Source organism: Carcharhinus amblyrhynchos, chromosome 28, assembly GCF_965287045.1.
Source record: "Carcharhinus amblyrhynchos chromosome 28, sCarAmb.v2.hapA, whole genome shotgun sequence".
Classification (NCBI taxonomy): Eukaryota; Metazoa; Chordata; class Chondrichthyes; order Carcharhiniformes; family Carcharhinidae; genus Carcharhinus; species Carcharhinus amblyrhynchos.
Genome location: NC_137351.1, coordinates 12,925,923 through 12,946,085, shown reverse-complemented (window position 1 = coordinate 12,946,085; position 20,163 = coordinate 12,925,923). Strand labels below are relative to the sequence as shown.

Here is a 20,163-nt window from a genome sequence, read left to right as displayed (position 1 = left end):
GAACAAACCCACACAGACACGAGGAGAACATGCAGACCCTACACAGTGACCCAGCTGGGAATCGAACCCAGGTTCCTGGAACTGAGGCAGCAATGTTAATCACCGTGCTGCCCAAAGAGAGACACCCTAGCATGATCTGACCCAATGGGCTTAGGGGCCAGTTCCCAGTGATTGTTTGGTGTTGTGACCTGGGCTGGAGCAAAAAGTAAATTTACACATTCTCCATCCTGTCGCATCTCATGTTTTTTTAAAGCAAATTCCATTTCTGGTGTTCTGTCTGAACTTGCTTTATTAAACGCATCTAAATTTTTTAAAAAGTAAAGTATGCAAATGTTGCAACTCTGAAATGCTGGATATGCTTGGGCAAGTTAGGGTCATGGCTGTGAAAAGAGGCAGGTTAACCCGGAGATCGTAAATCCATCAGGAAGCCAGTCTTGATTCTTCATAGAATCCTGCAGTGTGGAAGGAGGCCATTCGGCCCATCGAGTCTGCACTTACAACAATCCCACCCAGGTCCTCCCCGTAACCTCTCGTATTTACTCCACTAATCTACTCTCCCAGGACACTAAGTGGCCACGTTAAATTGCAAATCAACCTAACCCGCACATCTGTGGACCGTGGGAGGAAACCCGTGCAGACTCCACACAGACAGTTGCCTAAGGCCGGAATTGAACCTGGGTCCTCAGAGCTGAGAGGCAAGCCATTCAGAGTGCTAACCACTCTGCCACCATGTGGACTCTCAGCCTCGCTTTTGAAAGTTACTGTTGAATCTGCCTTTCCTTTCTGATTATCCCATTCCAGATTGTAACAAGCCTGTCTGTCTCTCTTGGAGCTGATTTCTTTTTAAATTTAACTTGAGTTGTTGGCTGTGGGAAAACCGATTTAAGCATTCAACAATAAGTTGCATTTATGTAGATCTTATTTAAAAACAAAACCCAAGGGTCACCTTATCTGTGAAGTTCTTGGAGCTTGATGGGATACACATCGTGAGACAAGCGTAGAGCGCTATGGTCACGATCTCAAGCTAAGGGGTCACTTATGGTTAGGGCTCAAGATATGCAGGTTAGGTGGATGGGCCATGCTGAATGGCCCATTAGTGTCCAAAGGTGTGTAAGTTAGGAGGATTAGTGGGGTAAAGGGAATCAGGTGGGCCTGGGTGAAATACTGTCCAAGTTGGTGCAGACTCAATGGGCGGAATGGCCTCTTTGGCATTGTAGGGATTCCATGACTGAGATGAGTATGTTCTTTTGAGTTTGTCTCTTTGGAATTGAGCAGGTTGTGGATGCTTGGTTGCTGAGTATGTTCAAGGGCAAGATTAATTGATAGATTTTTGGATGTGAGGGGAACTGTGGAATGTGGAGATAGGGAAACAAAATGGAGTCAAGGTGACTTCATGATCCTGTTTTCCCCCCCCGCCCCCAAGTAATGTGCATTAATTTAACCTTTTTTTTAAGGTGGCCTTGTGGCGCAGTGGGCTAGTGTCCCTACATCTGAGCTAGAAGCTCCGGGTTCAAGTCCCACAACAAGACTTGATGGTCGAGGAAGGCGCATTCATAACGTGGCCAAACAGGTTGAGTGTCAACCTGCAAACACACCAATGGCTGGTGGCAAAAGTGGGAAAGACCCCCTGATCAGCCATGATTGGTGGGGAGTCCCTCTAGCTATAAGCCCCCGGTGACAGATTAGTGACCTGTTCCAGAAATGACTAGCTATGGAAACGGACAGCAGTCTGTTTTAGTGCGCCACCAGGTGCGAGAGAATTGGAATTTGAGACCCGTTTTTGCTCTTATTTTTGAGAAGCGTGGATGCAGATCTTGTATAATTGTGACCTGAATGTTCAAAGTGTGGGAGCCTCTTAAACTGCCATAAAATAACTGACCAGATAACTTGCTGTTGGAGACGTAGGGAGAGATCGCACCAGTCTTTCATACTCTGGCTTAGGATCTTGAGTCCACCTCGAGAGGGCAGATTGGACTTCAGTTTAACATTTTACCTCTGATCGTATGGCACTCTGTGGTACTGGCACTGGGGAGGGTCAGCCTGGATTATAAACTCCATTCTCTCTGGACTGGGATTTGAAGCACCAACTTTGTAGCGGAGGTCGAACACTGTGGATTGGTCCACCTGAGCAGAAAGAAACGAACAAAGACAAACGTGAAGAGAGGGAATGTTCTGGCATTCAACCCGCTGATCAAATCTCACCGTGCACAACCTCATTGTAACGAGCCAGAGTTTCACTGAAGCGTCTCGGAGCTATCTCATCTTCACTTGCCAATCTCCGGCAAAGTTCACCATTTGAAGTGTGGCGCCGAATAACTTTGAGACGATCTGTGTGTGTGTGTGGCGAACTCTGTTTGGAAACTTTGGAAAGCGGGACATGACTGGGATAAGGTTATTAACGTTTGTCAACTGTTCTTTGAGAATTTTGTTAAAATTGAGACCGATTTTAAGATTACTTCTGGTGATGTTGCAAGTCGAGGTGTCAACTCGCATGAGCCAAATGTGGACATTCTTCCTCAGTGCTGGTCGCAACTTCAGTCTGTGCCCCATAAGGCTGTGTTCTCAGCCCCCTACTATCCTCCTTATACACCTATGACTGTGTGGCCAAATTCCCCTTCAATTCGATTTCCAGGTTTGCAGATGACACCACCATAGTGGGTTGGATCTCAAACAATGATGAGATAGAGAATCTGGTGAACTGGTGCGGCAGCACTAATTTCTCCCTCAATGTCAATAAAACAAAGGACATTGTCATTGACTTCAGGAAGCGTAAAGCAGAACTTGCCCCTGCCTACATTAATGGGGACAAAGTAGAAAGGGCCAAGAGAGCTTCAAGCTTTTGTGTCCAGATCACCAACCTGCCCTGGTCCCCCCACCCCTGCCGACACTGTAGTTAAAGCCCACCAACCCCTCTACTTTCTCAGAAGAGGGAGGAAATTTGGCATGTCAACTACGACCCTCTCCAACTTCTACAGATGCACCATAGAAAACATTCTTTCTGGTTGTATCACAGCTTGGTATAGCTCCTGCTCTGCCCAAGACCGCAAGGAACTACCGAAGGTCGTGAATGTAGCCCAATCCATCACGCAAACCAGCCTCCCATCCACTGACTCTGCCTACACTTCCCGCTGCCCCGGCGCTTCTTCCCTGCTGCCATCAGGCTTTTAAATGGACTTAATGCAAGTTAATGACAACTTTTGAATGGACTTAACTTGCATTAAGTTAAGTCAAAAATCTTTGTGTGATGGGTGTAGAGCGTGTTGGTGTTGGACTGGAAGCCATTTTGACAGCTGTTTAATATCAAAAGATTGCACGTAGGTCCAGTGTAGATTACTGTGTGCTAAAATTGACCAGAATAATGTAGTAATGCTTTGGAACTGTGTAGCCAGAAAGCAGTTACCTTTTCTGAGTACATGGACTCTGAAATTTATGGCGCTGTATGAGGAATGTGTTCTGCAATGTTCTAGAAGCTAAGGAGCTTTTGAGTTTGTGAAAGTCTTTGCCCATGCTGTCTAAGTCGAGGCCACCCATAAGGGAAATTGTTGATGTAAACTGTTATCAAGCAGCCTATAATTTGGTTGTGTGACTGTGTGTGCGCTTAATTGGACGTCTTGGAGAATTGCATGTTTAGTCAAATGGAACAAGGAGAGCAAACCTTTGGTTTTTGGGGGATTTGAGCTGTGCTTGGGATGTTCTCCAGTGCGTTAAGTTGTCGCGTAGAAGACAATCCAGGTTCTTAGCTGAATAAAGCAATCTTGAATCCCTCATGTTGCCTTCTCTAGTGTTGAGTGTTTTGCAAACTTGTCAAGAGAGAATGAGGTGGAGAGGAACCCCTGTGTCAACTACTGATTAAACCAGTATGTCCCCATGGCAACTGGCTGATTGTGCCGGGCCACAGTCAAGGGGGCAAGGCCAAAATTCAGCTGCAATTTTTCTGGTGGTTCTTCTGAAACTTCAAGACAGTTTCTCAAGGTAGAAGTGGATTTTTGCCGAGGATTGGACTCTATGATGTCCAACCACCAACATCTATATACTTTAGTAGCCTTATCCACTTCCTCTTGTTCTTGTTACTAAGTTAAGTGAGGAATGTGGGGATGAGGTAGAACATTGACCATGATCTTGTTTTGAAGGGTGGGGAAGGTTGGAGGAACCAAATGGCAGAATCTTGTGTTGTAAAAAGCTGCTGTGTGTGAGGAGTTGCACCTTTAGTGTAGAATCAATCTATATTACTGAAATTAGGCAGCCTGGTGCGGATTGGGGAAGGGGTGAGTCGAACCCAAGGTTGGGCTCCATTCTGCAGTGGGAGGGTATATGTAACAATTTGAGTGTCAGGATCTTTGTTAATGGCTGTGAGAGGTTTAAATATTGGAACAATGGCCGATCAGTATTTCTCTCCTGCTTGGATCGTAAGATGTAGGAGCTGAAATAGGCCATTCGGTCCATTTGAGTCTTCTCCGCCATTCATTGAGATCATGCTTGACCTTTTTATGTTGGGTATAGTAGATTCAATCATGAGTCTCCACCTTTTTTCAATGTTCATGCTATAAATGGGATATAATGATGTTGTCCTGGACCTTTTATTTACTTTGCATTCACAGCCTTCCTGGTTTGTCAGTTTCATTAAGACCAACCTGGTTTGTGGCAGGTGGGTGCTCTAAAGGGGGTATTTCCTCCAGTCTGACTGGAGTTGGCCACTAGGCCTTGGGGACTGCTGCACTGCCTGGATCTCACCCAGCCTGAGTTGGGCAAGACAGGCACAGAAGAAATATAATGTCGGTAACGGTTCTCAGAGTGTCAGCCTGATGTTGATTTGCCACTCTGAGGAACTTACATCCCAGTGTTTTACATTTTTGCTCAGTTTTCTGTGAAGAGATTTTCCTCTCGTGCTAATTAAAGTTTTCTTGTTTCTTTTGCTTCCTTTTCAGACGGAGATTGCTAAAAGGCTAAACACTATCTTGGCACAAATCATGCCTTTTCTTTCACAAGAGGTAAGTGACTGTTCAATCCTCTAGTTAGTTGCTATTTAACATTGAGTATAGAAGCTTAAAGGATTCATGTGTCCAGTTTGTCTCCCCCCTGTAAATGTGCCTCACCCCTAAAGAATACCCTTTCTGCCTCCCCTCTCTAGCAATTGTTAAATGTATGCACCATCCCCCCTGTACTGTTATCGTTGTTGTTAATGTACCCACTATTTGAAGAGGGTTAGAAGCTGAGATTTTCCAGGTCCAGGTAGTAATGGGACCTTTATGGCTAACCGCCTTTTTTAGCCCTGCTTATGTGATGTAGCCCAACTAGAGGGATCCTGTGGGGACCCCTCTTCTTCCCCACTCGCTGGTTCATCCAAAATAGTGTCTGCAGCTGCCGTTCATAGAACATGGGAGTTGCTGGTCGGGCCAGTACTTATTGCCCATCCCTAATTGCCCTTGAACTGACAGCAGTTAAGAGTTAACCATGTTGCTGTGAGTCTGGAGTCACATGTAGGCCAGACCAGGTAAGGACAATAGATTTCCTTCCCTAAAGGACGTGAGTGAACCAGTTAGGTTTTTGTGCAATGATTTTGTGATCGTTAAGACTTTTAATTCCAGATTTTTGAGTTCAACTTTCACTATTTTGCCGTGGTGGGATTAGAACCTGGGTCCCCAGGGCTTCTGGATTAATAGTCCGGCGACCAAAGTCCGTCTGTTACTCAAGTTATATTCCACCTTCAATCTGTTTTGATCTCCTTTTTCTAGCGTCGCTTTTGGGGGAGGGTGAGGGGCGTTGCCAAATTTTGGAAGGTGTATGGGTGACATCGTCCTGGCTATGGGGGTGTTCACAACTAGTTTGGGGAGGGGTTGTTTGATCCAATGATGAATTGTACGTGCTGAACAGTCCAGTGTGGTATCTCCTGAATATTGAGGCTTTTTAGGAAATGGTTTATCCTGCTTGTAATTTCCATTCTTTGAAAATTTTAAGCAGTGCTGGATGTTTTGTTTAAAACTACTTCCTTCTCTCTCTCTCCTCCACCCTGCCCCCCAACCCCCTTCCTCTCTCACCTCACAGCATCAGCAGCAAGTAGCCCAGGCTGTCGAACGTGCCAAGCAGGTGACTATGACGGAGCTAAATTCGATCATCGGGGTACGTGGAGTTCCCAATCTACCCCTCACAGTGTGTAAACCCTCTTATTACTTGACACTATTTGAGAGTGAAGTTTTGCAGTCTCCTTGTTGAAAGGATGGTGGTACTTTAATGATACTTAGTAAAGGCAGCCTGTAATGAAGGAAAAAAGAATCTGAACTACAGAATCCCCTTCTGCTGGTGAGAAACATCTGCAGAAATAAAATTGTTCACCGGTGCAAAGACCACACAAATGTAATTTATGTTTGCGATTGTCCTGCGAGATCCTCGGGTTGTAGATTCGAACCCCACAATTATTGTTACAGAAACACTCTTCCTTCCAGTCGCTCTTGCTGCTTCTGTCCATGACACGAGCTCTGGAGTGGAATAAAGTCTCCCCCTTGCCCCAAACACAGTATAGATGGAAAGGGGGGAATTTGTTCCACTTGCAACCCCTGATTTACAACTTGGTTAACTTGTACAAGGTCCTTTTTGAGGTGTTTGGTGCAAATCTTTGTCCAAAGCTAGGCAGTATTTTGTACAGTGCATTATTCCCCCTCCACCCCTCACAAATGCTCCCCAGAACAGTGATTGTATGGTATCCATGTGGAGTTTGGTAAAGTTCCGTGAGGAAAATTTTGTGGCTCTTTTTAACATAATTAAAGGCAGCTTATTCATCACATTCCCCCTTCTCCATTGATCTCACAAAATCATGCACCCTAATTTCTTTATTTTTCTTTACTCTTTGTTGCACTATCCATTTCAATCAGCAAGGATGACAGGTTTCCTTCTCTAAAGGATATTAGCGACTCTGATGGGTTTTACCACAATGGTGGAGAGCTTTCCTGGTGCTGAGGATTGAATTTAAATTCCATCAGCTGCCATGGTGGGATTTGAACCCTGGAGCATCAGCTTTGGGGGCCTCTGGATTGCTAGTCCAGTGACATTCCCCCCCGCCCCCCCTCTGTCTTTCTGAAATGTACCTGTAATGATCCATGCCTAAGGCAACCCTTTGAAGCATTCATCAAGCATCATCTAGGGATGGAGAGTGACTCTAATGTCAAGAGGCAACTAGGCACGAGAATTATCTGCTCTCAGAAGTTGCTTCCAATGTTTGTAGGAGAAGAAAGCCCAAGAGACACCACTGCTGTTTAGTAAAGATGAATGGGGAGTGGCATGTTGGTTGGCACTGCTGCCTCACAGCACCAGGGACCCAGATTTGACACTCGTCTTGGGCCGCCGTCTGTGTGGAGTCTTCATGTTCTCCTTGTGTCTGCATGGATTTCCTCTGTGCTCCAGTTTCCTGTGTGGGTTAGGTGGATTGGCTGTGCTAAATTGCCCTTGGTGTTGGGGGAATCTAGCTAAGGTTAATGCATGAAGTTAAGGGGATAGGGCCTGGCTGGGATTGTGGTCGGTGCAGACTCGGTGGCCTGAATGGCTGCCTCCTGCACTGATTTTGCCTGGTGTACAAGACTGGAAACTACTACCAAAACCTCACCTCACCTCCCCCTCCCCAACTCATGCTGTGTTTGGTGAGATCATTCATCAGCTTTTGGGTGAGGGGTGAATCGTGGTGTGGGCAGTGGTTGGGGAAGGTGAGCACGGACCAGTACAGAGTGGGAGCATCGTCGCAGTTACTCGCCCAGCACACACGGCTATTGCTCAGAGGGGGAGCGGGGTTGAGTTGGGTCATTAAAGGTCGGCTGGCATCTGAACTCCCTCGCAATTTGTGAAAATTACAAACGGTGCTCGGCAGCTCAGACATTGCCTCAAATTACCGCTTTTTAAAACCTGATCACTCGTCTGGTGCCTTCATTAAAGAGTTGCCGTTCACCCTCCTTTCAAGCTGTGACTGCACAATTGGCTCTGACAATGTTGTATTTTGATGTGAGTCGCTATAGAAATTAATTGGGTTAAATTAGTGTTTAGCACGTCTAATTACTGCTTTGGATGCTGTGTGACATTGCTGCGATTGGAGAAATTTGACATGAAAAGACTTGTGTGTCTGTCAGCGAGGATGGCAATGGGAGTGGATTGGGGTTTTAAAACACGACAGATTCAGCTGAACGTTGGAGATACGTGCGTGGAAATAATTGACAAGGAAACTATCATGCATCAAATCCATTTAGGTTGCCTGGAAGGCCTCCGATACCACCTTTTTATTTTAGCCTTTCCTCTAGATGCGTGAATTGATCAACTGCCCGATTCCTGAAGATAATGGGATCGATATCCTCTGGTCTTCCTGGAGCGTCCCTGACGCTTTCATCCCCCCTCCAGGTGATGGCAAGATGTGTAGGAGGCTTAAGAATAAAGAAGTCATAGTTTGATTAGCCTCCCTTTTTAAGCTGGAGTTGAGAGGCCAAGAGGCGGGTCGTGGCAGCTGGAGGGAGATATTGGAATTCAATTAAGGCAAATGAGTGAGGCCTTCGACCCCCATTTTCAAGGTAATTGCTTCCTTGAATCTGGCTGAATACAACTGTGGGGCTGTCATTAAGCAGGCAGCTATTCAATCAGCTTGTCTGATGAACCGTTGCGAAGGGTGGAATTATGGGCAATCACTGAGCGGCTCTGCTGTGGTTCTGCGCTTGTCAGCAGTGCGTTTGCAAAGCAGAGTCTTTTCAGGCATGGCCTCCTTTTGTCTCGAAGAGAGCTGAGACTTTGTGTTTGATGGGGGCGGGTAGGCTAACAACCACCACCACCACCACCAGCCGCCCCCCTCCACGCCCCCAAGAGAAGGCCTATTGGTGGTCTCTCTTTTAAATGAGTGTTAATCACAAAGCAATCCAGTTGTTCCACACTGTAGGTTGTGCTTTGTCCTGCCATGGATGCTGATGATTGGAGGTGGGGGTGATGGGTGACCTGTCCTTCGTTTTTCTCTATTGTGGCCGTTGATTTGAGAGAACTTGGGTCTAAAAGCAAGGCCTAGCTTTTGGGATTAAGTTGGTTTATGTCCCTTGTTTCTGGATTTTTTTTTAATTTGGACCTCATCTCTCCCCTCCCTCCCTAGTAGTTGAGAGCATTTGAGCGGGGCGTAGGCTGTCAGTGGTGTTTAGAAAATGGGAAAGGGAGTGAGGATTTAATTTTTGAATTATGGATGTCATTTTGTGAATTTTAACCTGTGTGGTGCCTTATTTTAATCCCTGTTTTCCCCATCAATCTTTAATCACTCACTGTGGGAATCTCTCTTTCTCTGCCCCCCCACCCCGATATTTTTCTCATGAAATATGCATAAAATAGCAGAATAATCTGCTTTTAGCTTCGTGTTTTCAATTATGATCATAAGGCGCTCAATGTTTGGCAGTAGTGTTGGAAGATGTACACAGTGGTGATAGTTTGATGCGTGTGTTTGCCCTTTCATTTTGGGACTTTTCAATGCATGTTTTTCTTTTGCGTTAGTGTTTGAAGAGCTCTGACCTGCTTGTGTCTCCGGGTCAGTAACTTTGTCTCTTTGTTATGCAAGGGTGGGCAGTACCCCGTGTCTTGTGGTGATGCTATTGTGCAAGGAACTTGTTAAAGAGTAAAAACAAAAGCTGGTAGCTGATGAGTAACAGTAGTTACGCAGTCTGGACAAGTTGTCCTCTTTGTTGTTTTTACTTCCCTCAAATTTAATTTTCAACCAGTGAAATTCTCAGGATAATTTTCCAGCAGAATAAGTGGGTGTGAATTTTCACTCTCTCTTCACGGGTCATTTCCCAATTCTAAGATTCACTGATGCGTGCTGACCTAACCGATATACTGCTCAAATTCCATTGTTGCCTTAAGGCTTTCTCTCTCTCCCTAGTTGCTGTTACCATTGGGTGTGTTGGGTCTTTTTAAAATAAATCTCCTCTTTGTCCTGCTCTGCCACTTGTTTCCAGATCGCCGCCGCCACTGCCGCCTCTGTGTTTATTGTAGGAACGTTTGGAGAGCGTCCTTCAGCCCCTCGAACGTGTTCTGCCTTTCAGTTCCGTCACGGTGCTCCAGTTTCCTCCCACAGTCCAAAGATGTGCGAGTGAAGTTGATTGGCCGTGTTAAGTTACTATTTAGTGTTGGGGGGGGGGGGGAGCTGGCAGAGTAAATGCATGAGGCTGTGAGGGTAGGGTCTGGGTGGGATTGTGGTTGGGGCAGACTTGATGGGTCGAATGGCCTCCTTCTGCGTTGTAGAGATTCTACAAATACCCTTGAGCCGCCAGTTTGGTGAGTTGTCCAGCAGAGGCAATTGGGAGCATTTCACTGGACTCATTTTCCAACCTTCAGGAATTGGGGAATGTCGAATCAAAGAATTCCTGAAATGGAAGATTTTTCCTTCCCATTTGCCTTTTAAGGGGAAGCCCAATCCTGGAGACATGAACTTGACTTCAGTGACCATGTTGATTTTTTTTTCCCCCAGGATAAAGATCTATTCAGTTATTAAATATTTGGTGCTTTTGATCGTTCTGCACGTCCAACATTTTGCCAAGGGTGCTGGGAAGGCAAGGATTTTACGGCGCTGGTGACAGGATTTGTGTGGCCAAATTCAAGGCTACAACTATCAAGGAAGATTGCATAGGCTGGCTGGAGGTTCTTGCCCCTGGGGGAAAAAAGAAGGTTGATCTTCTTCTGATTCAAAAGTAGAGGAGGCTCCCATTTGTGTGTGGCCCACAAATTTGTAGGTCCTAGAGATAAGACATAGGAGCAAAATTAGGCCACTTGGCCCATTGAGTCTGCTCCGCCATTCAATCATGGCTGATATTTTTCTCATTCTCATTCCCATTCTCCTGCCTTTTCCCCATGACCCCTGATTCCCCCTTGTTAATCAAGAACCTATCTATCTAGCTGCTAATAAATCCCATAGAAAATTCCGGAAAAACCTGCTGGCAGTTAGCACTGCTGCCTCACAGCGCCCACCAGGGAACCAGGTTGATCCTGACCTTGGGTGAGTACCTGTGTGGGGTTTGAACATTTCTCCCCGCATCTCCGGCTGCTCAGGTTTCCTGCTCCAGTCCAAAGGTGTGCAGGTTAAGTGGATTGGTCATACTAAATTGCCCCCGTTAGCGTCCAAAGGTTGTGTAAGTTAGGGAGATTAGTAGGGTAAATGTGTGGGATCACGGGGATAGGGCCTAGATACAATACAGACCTAATGGGCCGCCTCCTGCACTGCAGGGATTCTGTGTAAGTGTATGATTCTACGAAGGGTTTTACCCCGGAGAATGGTGAGAATGTGGAACTTTGTACCACAGGAAATAGTTGAGGCACATACGTGGATAAGTATACAAGAGAGGGACGATTAGAGAAAATAAACACTGGTTAAAATTAGCGGTTTAGGATTTAAATTTTGGCTGATTTAACATAAATAGGTGTATGTTGTGTTCCAAACAGGATCAGGTCTGTTTTATTTCGCAGGGATGGCAGGTCGTAGGGCAGATGGAGGGAAAGTGACTAATATTCAGCGAATAAGGAGCCAGTTTTCTTGCCTTAGAGCTAAAAGGTTGTATTTTAAAAATTGTAAATTCTGTTTGCTAGCCCTCCCCTTAACCCCAGCAGGATTGATTTGAATTTATTGGATACAGTCAATGGTTCCATGGAACCATCATGTAAAGCCTTGAGAGAGCCGTTAACTAATCTACACGTGGACTGTGCAGGCAGTACCTGAGCACAGCATCCAAGGCTGATCCCTTGTAACAAAGTAGAGTGCTGTGCTGCCGTTGACATCTGGAGGTGTCAGCCAATGACCGGCCCATGTCCAGTTGTCCCAAATCCCAGGCACCTGCCATTGAGTTACCTAGCACCTCAATCCCCATTTCCCACAGGAAAACAAACAGATCCCAATTGGATGATCTTCACTGATGTGACAATCAACATTTTCATAACATCAATTAGAAGAGGTGTTGCTTTTTTTTAAAAAGTGTCCATTATAATTTTTCTCTGGTGTTCCAGGCAGTAGTTTTTTTAATTATCAGTCTCCAGAATGGTTCGGGAGGGTTGGCAACCCCTTACTCTGCTGCACTCCCACCCTGCGTACTGAAACTCAGAGGGACTTGACAAGGATGCTAGGAGACCATGTTTGTTCTTGAGTTGGAGGGGGGAAACCGGGAACGCAAGGTCACATGTTCGGGATAAGAAGTCAGCCACCTAGACAGATGAGAAATGTGCGCTCGCGCAGAATGTTCTACCCTAGAGGAGTTTGGATATCTAGTCATGAGTATGTTCGAGCTGTAGGCCAGTAGATTTTTGGGGAATGTGGGGAGGACGTTGGAATGGAGGGAAATCAGCTTTGATAAATGGTGGAGCAGGCGCGAAGGGACGAGTAGCAAGAAATAGCCCCTTATTTCTTGCGTCTATTGGATTTGGAAGTTGCCCCAGTTGGAGGGGAATGGATACCTTGTGGGAGCCCAGCTGTCTGTAAATAGTCATGCTAGAAGTGTCTAACTAGTTTGCTGTCCTTGTGTAGGACATTAATAACTTGAGCTCTGTCTGTAACCTGGAGCATGTCACCCGTCTGACAGCCAAGCGCTCACCAGATTTGCTGTTTCTTAAAAAAATATAAATATATCGTTGGGAAGCTGCGAGCCACTGGGAGACCTCCAGCCAAGTAAACACATGCTGGTAATTTTATGTTGTATCAATGCCTTGTGTGTGAAGGGCTGCTGCAGACTTGAACATAGTTCTTGGGCTAGTTGGCACATTACCAGAGGCAGCGGTGGATTAAAGCACGAGGAAACTGAGAAGGGAACTTGTTGATATGCAAACTGTCACCTTGTATTGAATTTTTAGAACTTGTGCTTTTGGGTAATTTAGTCCAGGCAGTGGTTTTCGTTTCACGCCATGTGTTTTCAGTTGGAATTGTTTTGCTAACGCAACCACAGTCATCCATCTTTCTCTCTGCTCCCATGACCCTACAACTAAGGCAACTTCCAAATCAAATAGACGCAAGACTAAGGGGCTGGAGTTGGCCATTCGGTCTTCAAGCCTGCTCCACCATTCATCAAGGCCATGGCTGATTCCCCTCCATGACGCCTTCCTTCCCTCCGTCCACGTTCTATACTTCCCAGTGTCCTCAAAAATCTATTGACCTATAGTTCGAACATACTCAATGACTGGGCATCCAGAACTCCCCTGGGGTAGAAAATTCCAGAAACGCTCAGCCCTCTTGGTGAAGACGTTTCTTATCTCTGTCCCCAGGAGCTGACCTCTTACTCTGAGAGTGTGACTTTGTGCTCCTGATTTCAACCCCCCACCAGCCAGGAGCATAAATGGTCTTCCAGCATCGTTGCCAAGTCCCCTTTCAGTACGCAGGGTGAAAGCGAGGGGTAGGGAGGGAGTGAAGGTGTGCTGAAGTTACTCAGCACAGTTTGGGCATTGAGTGTTGCAGGTGACTTTGGATCTGCGAGTGCATTGAGAGTATTTGAGTGTTCTTCCTACCCAGTTAGACAATTGGGACATTAGCTATGTGGAACCAGCAGAGAGACAAGGTGATTAGCAAAGAAACCAGAGTGTGAGATGATGAGTCTGAATGCAGCGAGTTATTGGAATGTGGAATGTGTTGTCTGGGAGTGGATGCTGGTTGGAATGTAACTTTCAAAAAGCAATGAGATAAATACTTAGATTTTGTAGCTCTATAGTGAGAGAGAGCAGGTGGAGGAGGGGTTAGGACCATTGTTCCAAAGAACTGACACTGGCAAGATGGACCGAATGGCCTCCCATGTTGTAATGTGGTTGCATGGTCAGATTGTTGGTCTGGGCTCTTTTGGCTTAAACCCGTTTGCCCATTGGATTGTATTAAGAGTGGTCAGAATGCAGAGAGCCCCCCCCACCGCCGCGCACACGCACCAAAAGCTTGTTGAGCCACCTCTAATGCCTTCCATGGTCAGATGAACTGATCAACAACAACAATGAAGACCTTCTCGCCCTTTTATTCTCTGTGGACTGTCATTAGAAGCCCTTGATTTTTGTGGCTATAACTCTCATCTTTCATTCCCTGACCCTGCAGTATAAATATCTCCCACTTTCTGTGCCTTTTTAGCTTTAACAAAGGGGCATCTGGATTCGACGTCAGCCCTTTTCTCTCCTTCCAGATGCTGCCAGGCCTGCTGAGGTTTTCCAGTGTTTTCTCTTTTGGTTCTCCATTTTGTAAACTGTCTTGCATGCTGCAATTTAATAAGTCAATCATTGCTGCTAATTTTTAAATAAACAAGCGCATGATAGCGCTCTCGCTAATGTGTTAGCACCCGAATCAAGTGGGTCATTTTTATTAGATTAGAAAATTGGTGCCAAAGTTCAGCTGCGAAACAGATTGGTTATTTTAAATTGTAATATTGCCCAAAAAACTTCATACCCGAACCCTTTGATTTATTTATTGGCTGCTGCCTTGTGCAGTGTGGGGAGACCACCTTGAATGTTACGTGCAAATCTGCAGTGTTGCTGGGCTGTTTGACTTTGTGGTGCCTCATGTCTGGTTTAATAAGTCTCTTGTATGTTTTCAGATGGGTCTGTAATTAGCAGGATGGGGCCCCGGGAGGGGGGGGGGTGGGGGGAGCGGTGGTGCTGAGTTTGAATTGCATTTAATCTGCCAACAATAACATACAATTCCTCCTCTTTCTCTTCTCTCTGCCACCAATCCCAACCCCCCTCTTCCCCCACCTAGCCCCTGAGGCAATTCTAACTCCCTCCCAAAGGTGGGGCTCTTTATTGAAGTGGTTGTTTTAATTGGGGAGGAGGTTTTGCCTCTTTATGACAGGGGTGGGCTGATCAGAAGATAGAAGCTCCTTCTAGTTCATTGATCCTGTGAAGTGTTTATACATTTAGCTCCCTGGCTCACAGAGCTAAGTGGTGCAAATTTAAGCAGCAAATGTGCCTCACCTTCGCCGTGAATCCTGTCAAACTCAGATTTATCAAACTGCGATTTATAGTGTAAATATATTAATTTTGCAAAACAAATTATTTTGAATGGACCACAACAATTGGAAATCAATCTTTGAAAGCAGAGGTCTGATTGCAAGGCCGGGCCTACCTTTGCCTCCTCACGGTTACAAAGAGTGTTTGTGCTTATCAATAACAGTGCTGCAACTGTGCTATGTCACTGGACTGGTAATCTGGAATTTTAACCTAATGTGACAGTAGTGAGAGTTCACATCCCACCATGGTGTCTAGAAAAAATAACTCTAAAGTGATCATGAAACTGTCAGATTGTCATTAGTTGGCTGCTCTGTGCTGTACATACTATATAGTTAAGGAGTGGTGGATGTTGGGAGGGAGAATGGACCAGAGTTGACTTGAGCTGGAATCTGCCCCATCTACTAAGGGCCTGATTGGAGCTGACAATGGCTCCGATGGGCCTAAATCTTAACCTGGATCTAAACACTGGCTGAAATCGTGACATGGCTTATTCTGGAAGGATGGTCACTTGGCCTTGCCATTGGAGGTTGGTGGGAGTACTGGTGTCTCAATGACCAGGTGCTGAGTCTGCCGCCTGTGCTAACATTGACTCCCAACAAATGTGTTTGCCTTGGCTGTGTGCTGGCTTCCCCCGTTAGTGGAGCAGTTGGCAGCATTATCATGGCTGTGCCTCTGTGACGACACTGAAGGAGCGCTTCAGTGTCAGGGGGTGCCAAATTTGGATGAGATGTTGAACCCCCCCCGTGGAACGGTGAGGCAGTTTGATTTTTGGGAGCAGGGTGCCTTTGAAGAACCAGTGCCAGGTTACGGTGGCATCACACCGTGCCACTGTCGGTATCTGGCTTTCTCTTGAGGTGCTGGACCCAGAGTGAAGGAGCTTTGCTTCAATCATCCCTCCAACTTCCCCAAAGCAGACTTGTGATGGTAATTCATGCATCAATAAGTTTATTCATCCTCGTCAGTGTGAAGCTACATTGAGCGAACAGCTGGCTCTCCAGCAGATCCCAGTGGGCTGTTTGTTTGACCTTCTGTTTTGGGGTGTAAGTCTAAGTATTGGGGCGAACTTGCTTTTGGGGGGCGGGGGGGGCGGTTGTGTGTCTAAGTGGGGGTTGTTGGGATGCGAACGAGGGGGAGTTGAGTCGTAATAATTTAACATCTGAAATCTTTTTTTTTTCTTTTCCGTTTTCCCAGCAGCACCACGCTATCTACCCACCTCTCATGGTTAGTCCTGCCCGTCTACGCTGTCTTTCTGCCTCTGTGTGTCTGGAGCATGCTCCCCATGTGACCCACTGCTTCCGTGTGCCAGAGGTGCATGCGTGTGCAGGATTGGCCGCTTTTGCTGGAGCTGCAGTAATCTTAACACTAATTGGCGATGTGGCTTAGCTTTTGTGGGGACACTGTTCCTTCCCCCCCCTCCCTGTTGCTACCAACCACACCCCCCCCCTCAAATTAGGTGCCTTGGGTTGCGTTAACTGTCAGCACTGTTTGTTTGAACTTTTCTCTCGAGCGCTGGACAACCCACCTCCGATTTGTTTCATGGCACGCAGTCTGAGAGAAAAGTGGAACAGGCTGATCCCAAGTTTGATGGCATCCTGAGTTCTTGCAAATGGCTTCCACCCCTGCGACTGTGAAGCGATTTGAAAAGTCCAAAGCAGCAGCCGCTGGGGGTGTGAAGTGGGCAGACGGTTTGGGTGCTGAGCTTCCAGTCACCCGAGCTTACTGCACAGCTCCAATTTAACATCTCCAAATATTGCCTGCCTTCAGTCCGGGTCTCTCTCCATCTCTGCCATTGATTTGGCTGCAAGGAGAGCCTCGACGGGGGAGGTGGGATAACTTGGAGCGGTGCAGTTTCTCCCTCTCAATCACCATAGGGTTGGTAGGTAAATCTGCACAGTTGGTATGATCTGATCATTGGGGTTAGTGTTCCCAGGCTTGACATGGAGTCAGCAAATTCCTAGGCCTGCGGCTAGTCTGTGCAACCTGGTGTAGCTAACCTCCATTGAGGTGGTGGTAATGGGGCCCCCAGAGAATAGTTTTTAAATAAAAATTGGTTCCTGGTTGCTGGTTCTGACCCCCCGCACCCTCCCCTCGAGTATGGTATGTTAACTGATCAAAATGTTCCAAGACAATGAAACTGGTTTTCAGACCTCCTTGGGATTTATCTCCTGGGTTTTTCATCCTGCGGGCTTGCAATCTTCAGTTCCTAGAGTTGGTTCCTCTTTTTGGACAACTGCCCAGCTGGACACACAATTGACGTGTCTGGATAGTGATCAGGAGCACAAATCTTTGCCCAGCTAGAAGTCAGGTGTAACATCTAAACCAGTTCTCCAGGCTGAGATCGCAGCAATCTAGTGATGTCTGTGCCTCTACTGATGTTTGTTTAGCTGCCTTGGGAGTTTATGGATCAGAATGTTGAGTTGTCCTCTTCAGAGCAGAGGGACTTTGACAGGCACGGTCAAAAAAGACTTTCGAAGACTAAATCGGGAGAAATTTGTATCCTGTGGCAGGAAGGCTGGGAACTAGAGGATGGATTTAAAGAGATTGGCAAAAGAACTGGAAGCAACACCAGTAACTACGTTTCTGCATAGTTACAACGTGGGACGTGGGTGATGGTAGATTCAACAATATCTTGCAAAAGGAAATTGGATAAATATTTTCAGGGAGAAAATGTACAGGGGTCTGAGGAGGTGGGGCAGTGGAAACAGTAGAAGGTGGGAAGTAAGATTATTTAATTTGTTCTGTCAAAGAGCTGACACAGGCATGATGGCTGAATGGTCTCCTTTACCATTCTGTTACTTCCCCCTTCCAGAGGCATGTATAACAATCATGATGTGGAGATGCCAGTGTTGGACTGGGGTAAACACAGTAAGAAGTCTCACAGCACCAGGTTAAAGTCCACTCACCTGATGAAGGGGCCAACCCTGAAAGCTAGTGGCGTTTACTACCAAATAAACCTGTGGAACTTTAACTGGGTGTTGTGAGAATTCTTGTTGTGTATAACAATGACGAGAACAGATCCACAGGTTCATCTATCCTGTTTCTGTACAGTTGTGATGACAGGCGCTTTACGTATACGCTCCCCGTCTATACAGTCATACACTTCTGGATGTTCACAGGTTTTGGCTGGTGTTTCTGTTAGCAGGCAGTGCAGTTGGAAGAGTGACAGAGTAAAGGTGACTGGACACCTGAAATCTTTGTAACTGTTTAACGTGTCCATCAAGATTGGTGTCAGTGGAATGTTCCGGTAAAGCTGCTCCTATTAAGAAAATGCACCCATGGACAAGGAGGGGGGGGTGATAATTGTAGATTATGTTGGCCAATATTTATTAGACTGAAATCGCTGCTGCCTGTATGGTGTTGAGTGAATGCCTATACGATTGTCTGTGCCAGATTCCATGTATGGTCTCTGTTTTTGGGTGATTTTCTTTCTGGTGAAAGATTTTCAGGTGTGTGTGTGTGTGTGTGTGCGCGCGCGCGCGTGCATCAGTTGAATTTGTAAAGGCTCCAGTAGTGAGACAGCAGCATTGATGTGTCTGCAGTTTGAGAGCAGCATGTCAGCGAATCTCACATGCTTATACACACCATTTGGGAGGCTGTGCTTCATGTGGCCATGATAGTGAGAAAGAGTTGAGCCAGGGTTCCTGCTCCTGATCACTTGATCACTAGACAATGCAAGTTAGGCTGTGCAGTAACCATCCACTCCCCTGACCCCATCTCTGTCTAATCACTGGCGGCCGCCACTTGTAGTCTAAACCCTTTCTTGAAGAAGGACCTCTTGAACTCGATTGAAACCCATTGGGATTGGACCCCAGCACATGGAGGGAGAGGGAATGAGAGTAAAGCTTCCATGTTGTGTTGTGTGAGGTATCTTTGTTGCTTTGTACTGTTCAGGGTCAACGTTTTGTCTTTGGCTTAAAATTAACCATTTTGCTTCTGGAATATTTTCTCTCCTTCAGCAAGGCTCTACCTGGAAGCCTTTTTAATGTTTTGTGCTTAATGATGTTTAAAAGTTACTCATGAGGTTTTTCATGCTCTCTCTCTCCCTCTCTCTCTCTTTCTCTGACTCCCCCTGCTCCCCCTCTCTTTCCCACACTGTCACCCTATCTGGTTGTCTTTCTCCACTCCTAACACCCCCTCCCCCTTCCTGTCTGGTTGTGCCTCGTCGTATCTTTTTTTCGCTCGTGCTCTCTCTCTCTCTCGCACTCCTTCCATCACTTTTGTGTTCTCTCTCATTCTCCCCTGTTCGCTCTCCCCCTCTCTCTCTGTCTTCTTCTTTCTCCCCCCCATCTCTCTCTCTCTCTCTCTCTTCTCTCCCCCACCAATCGTTCTTGCTGCGTTGCTCCATCCATTTCTCCTTTCCGATCCACTGTGCCGTTGGTTTCTCCACAGCAGCAACAACTCCAGGCTCAGCACCTCTCTCACGCCCACGCGCCGCCTGTCCAAATGCCACCCCACCCCTCTGGTCTGCAGCCACCGGGCATTCCCGCCGTCACCGGCAGCACCTCGGGACTTCTCGCCCTTTCCAGTGCCTTGGGCAGCCAGGCCCATCTGTCGGTGAAAGATGAGAAGAACCACCATGAGCTGGATCACCGAGGTGAGGGGCTGCGGCACTCGTGCGCTGATGGGTCGGCTGCCCTTTATAAGGGGATCATTTTGCCAAGCCTCACCAGGTGGAAGCAGCTTTACAAAGCAGATACTCCCTGATGTTTGGATTTAAACCTATCCACTTCGACATTTAACTGGGGAAATAAGCTCTGCGACTTGAGACTCAAACTGTTTTCAGCAGACACCCAACCTTTTGTGTTAGAAATCTTAGAACAGAAATACCTGGTGATAGAGCAACGCTCTTTTGAGGCTGAACTGCCTAGATTCTGGGTAAAAGCTGAGGAACGGGATTAAACTGGTTTTGAAGTGCTCTGGTTAGGGCTAGCCCGAACATAATGGGCCAGATGGCTGCCTCCGATGCAGATTCTAACTTTTTAAGAACAACGTAAAGTACAACACGGGAACAGGCCCTTCGGCCCTCTAAACTTGTGTCATTCATGATGTCCTAACTTAAAAAAAACTACCTTTACTCAGTCTGGTTACAGGAATGTAAATACTGGAGAAACGGTTTGTTAGATTTGCAGTAGGATTCCCATATGTTTTTAATTGACTCTCTCTCTGGGTGTGGGCACCCTGACAAATCTGGCATTTATTACCCATCCCTTGTTT

The 20,163-nt window shown here is 46.5% G+C and overlaps 1 protein-coding gene across 17 annotated transcripts in view; it reads left to right on the top strand.

Annotated features, from left to right (window-relative positions):
* LOC145359483 (transducin-like enhancer protein 3) overlaps nucleotides 1-20,163 on the top strand; it is a 73,884-nt gene that overhangs the window by 19,215 nt on the left and 34,506 nt on the right. For 2 of the 17 annotated variants that reach the window (XM_080214082.1, XM_080214068.1), the window contains exons 5-8: nucleotides 4,926-4,988; nucleotides 6,043-6,147; nucleotides 16,141-16,170; nucleotides 19,342-19,543. In XM_080214082.1, coding sequence (XP_080070208.1) covers nucleotides 4,926-4,988; nucleotides 6,043-6,147; nucleotides 16,141-16,170; nucleotides 19,342-19,543 — 400 coding nt within the window. Of the gene's footprint in view, nucleotides 1-4,925; nucleotides 4,989-6,042; nucleotides 6,148-16,140; nucleotides 16,171-19,338; nucleotides 19,544-20,163 lie in introns of all 17 variants that reach the window. The other 15 variants (XM_080214070.1, XM_080214066.1, XM_080214081.1 and 12 more) reach the window with 10 other exon arrangements.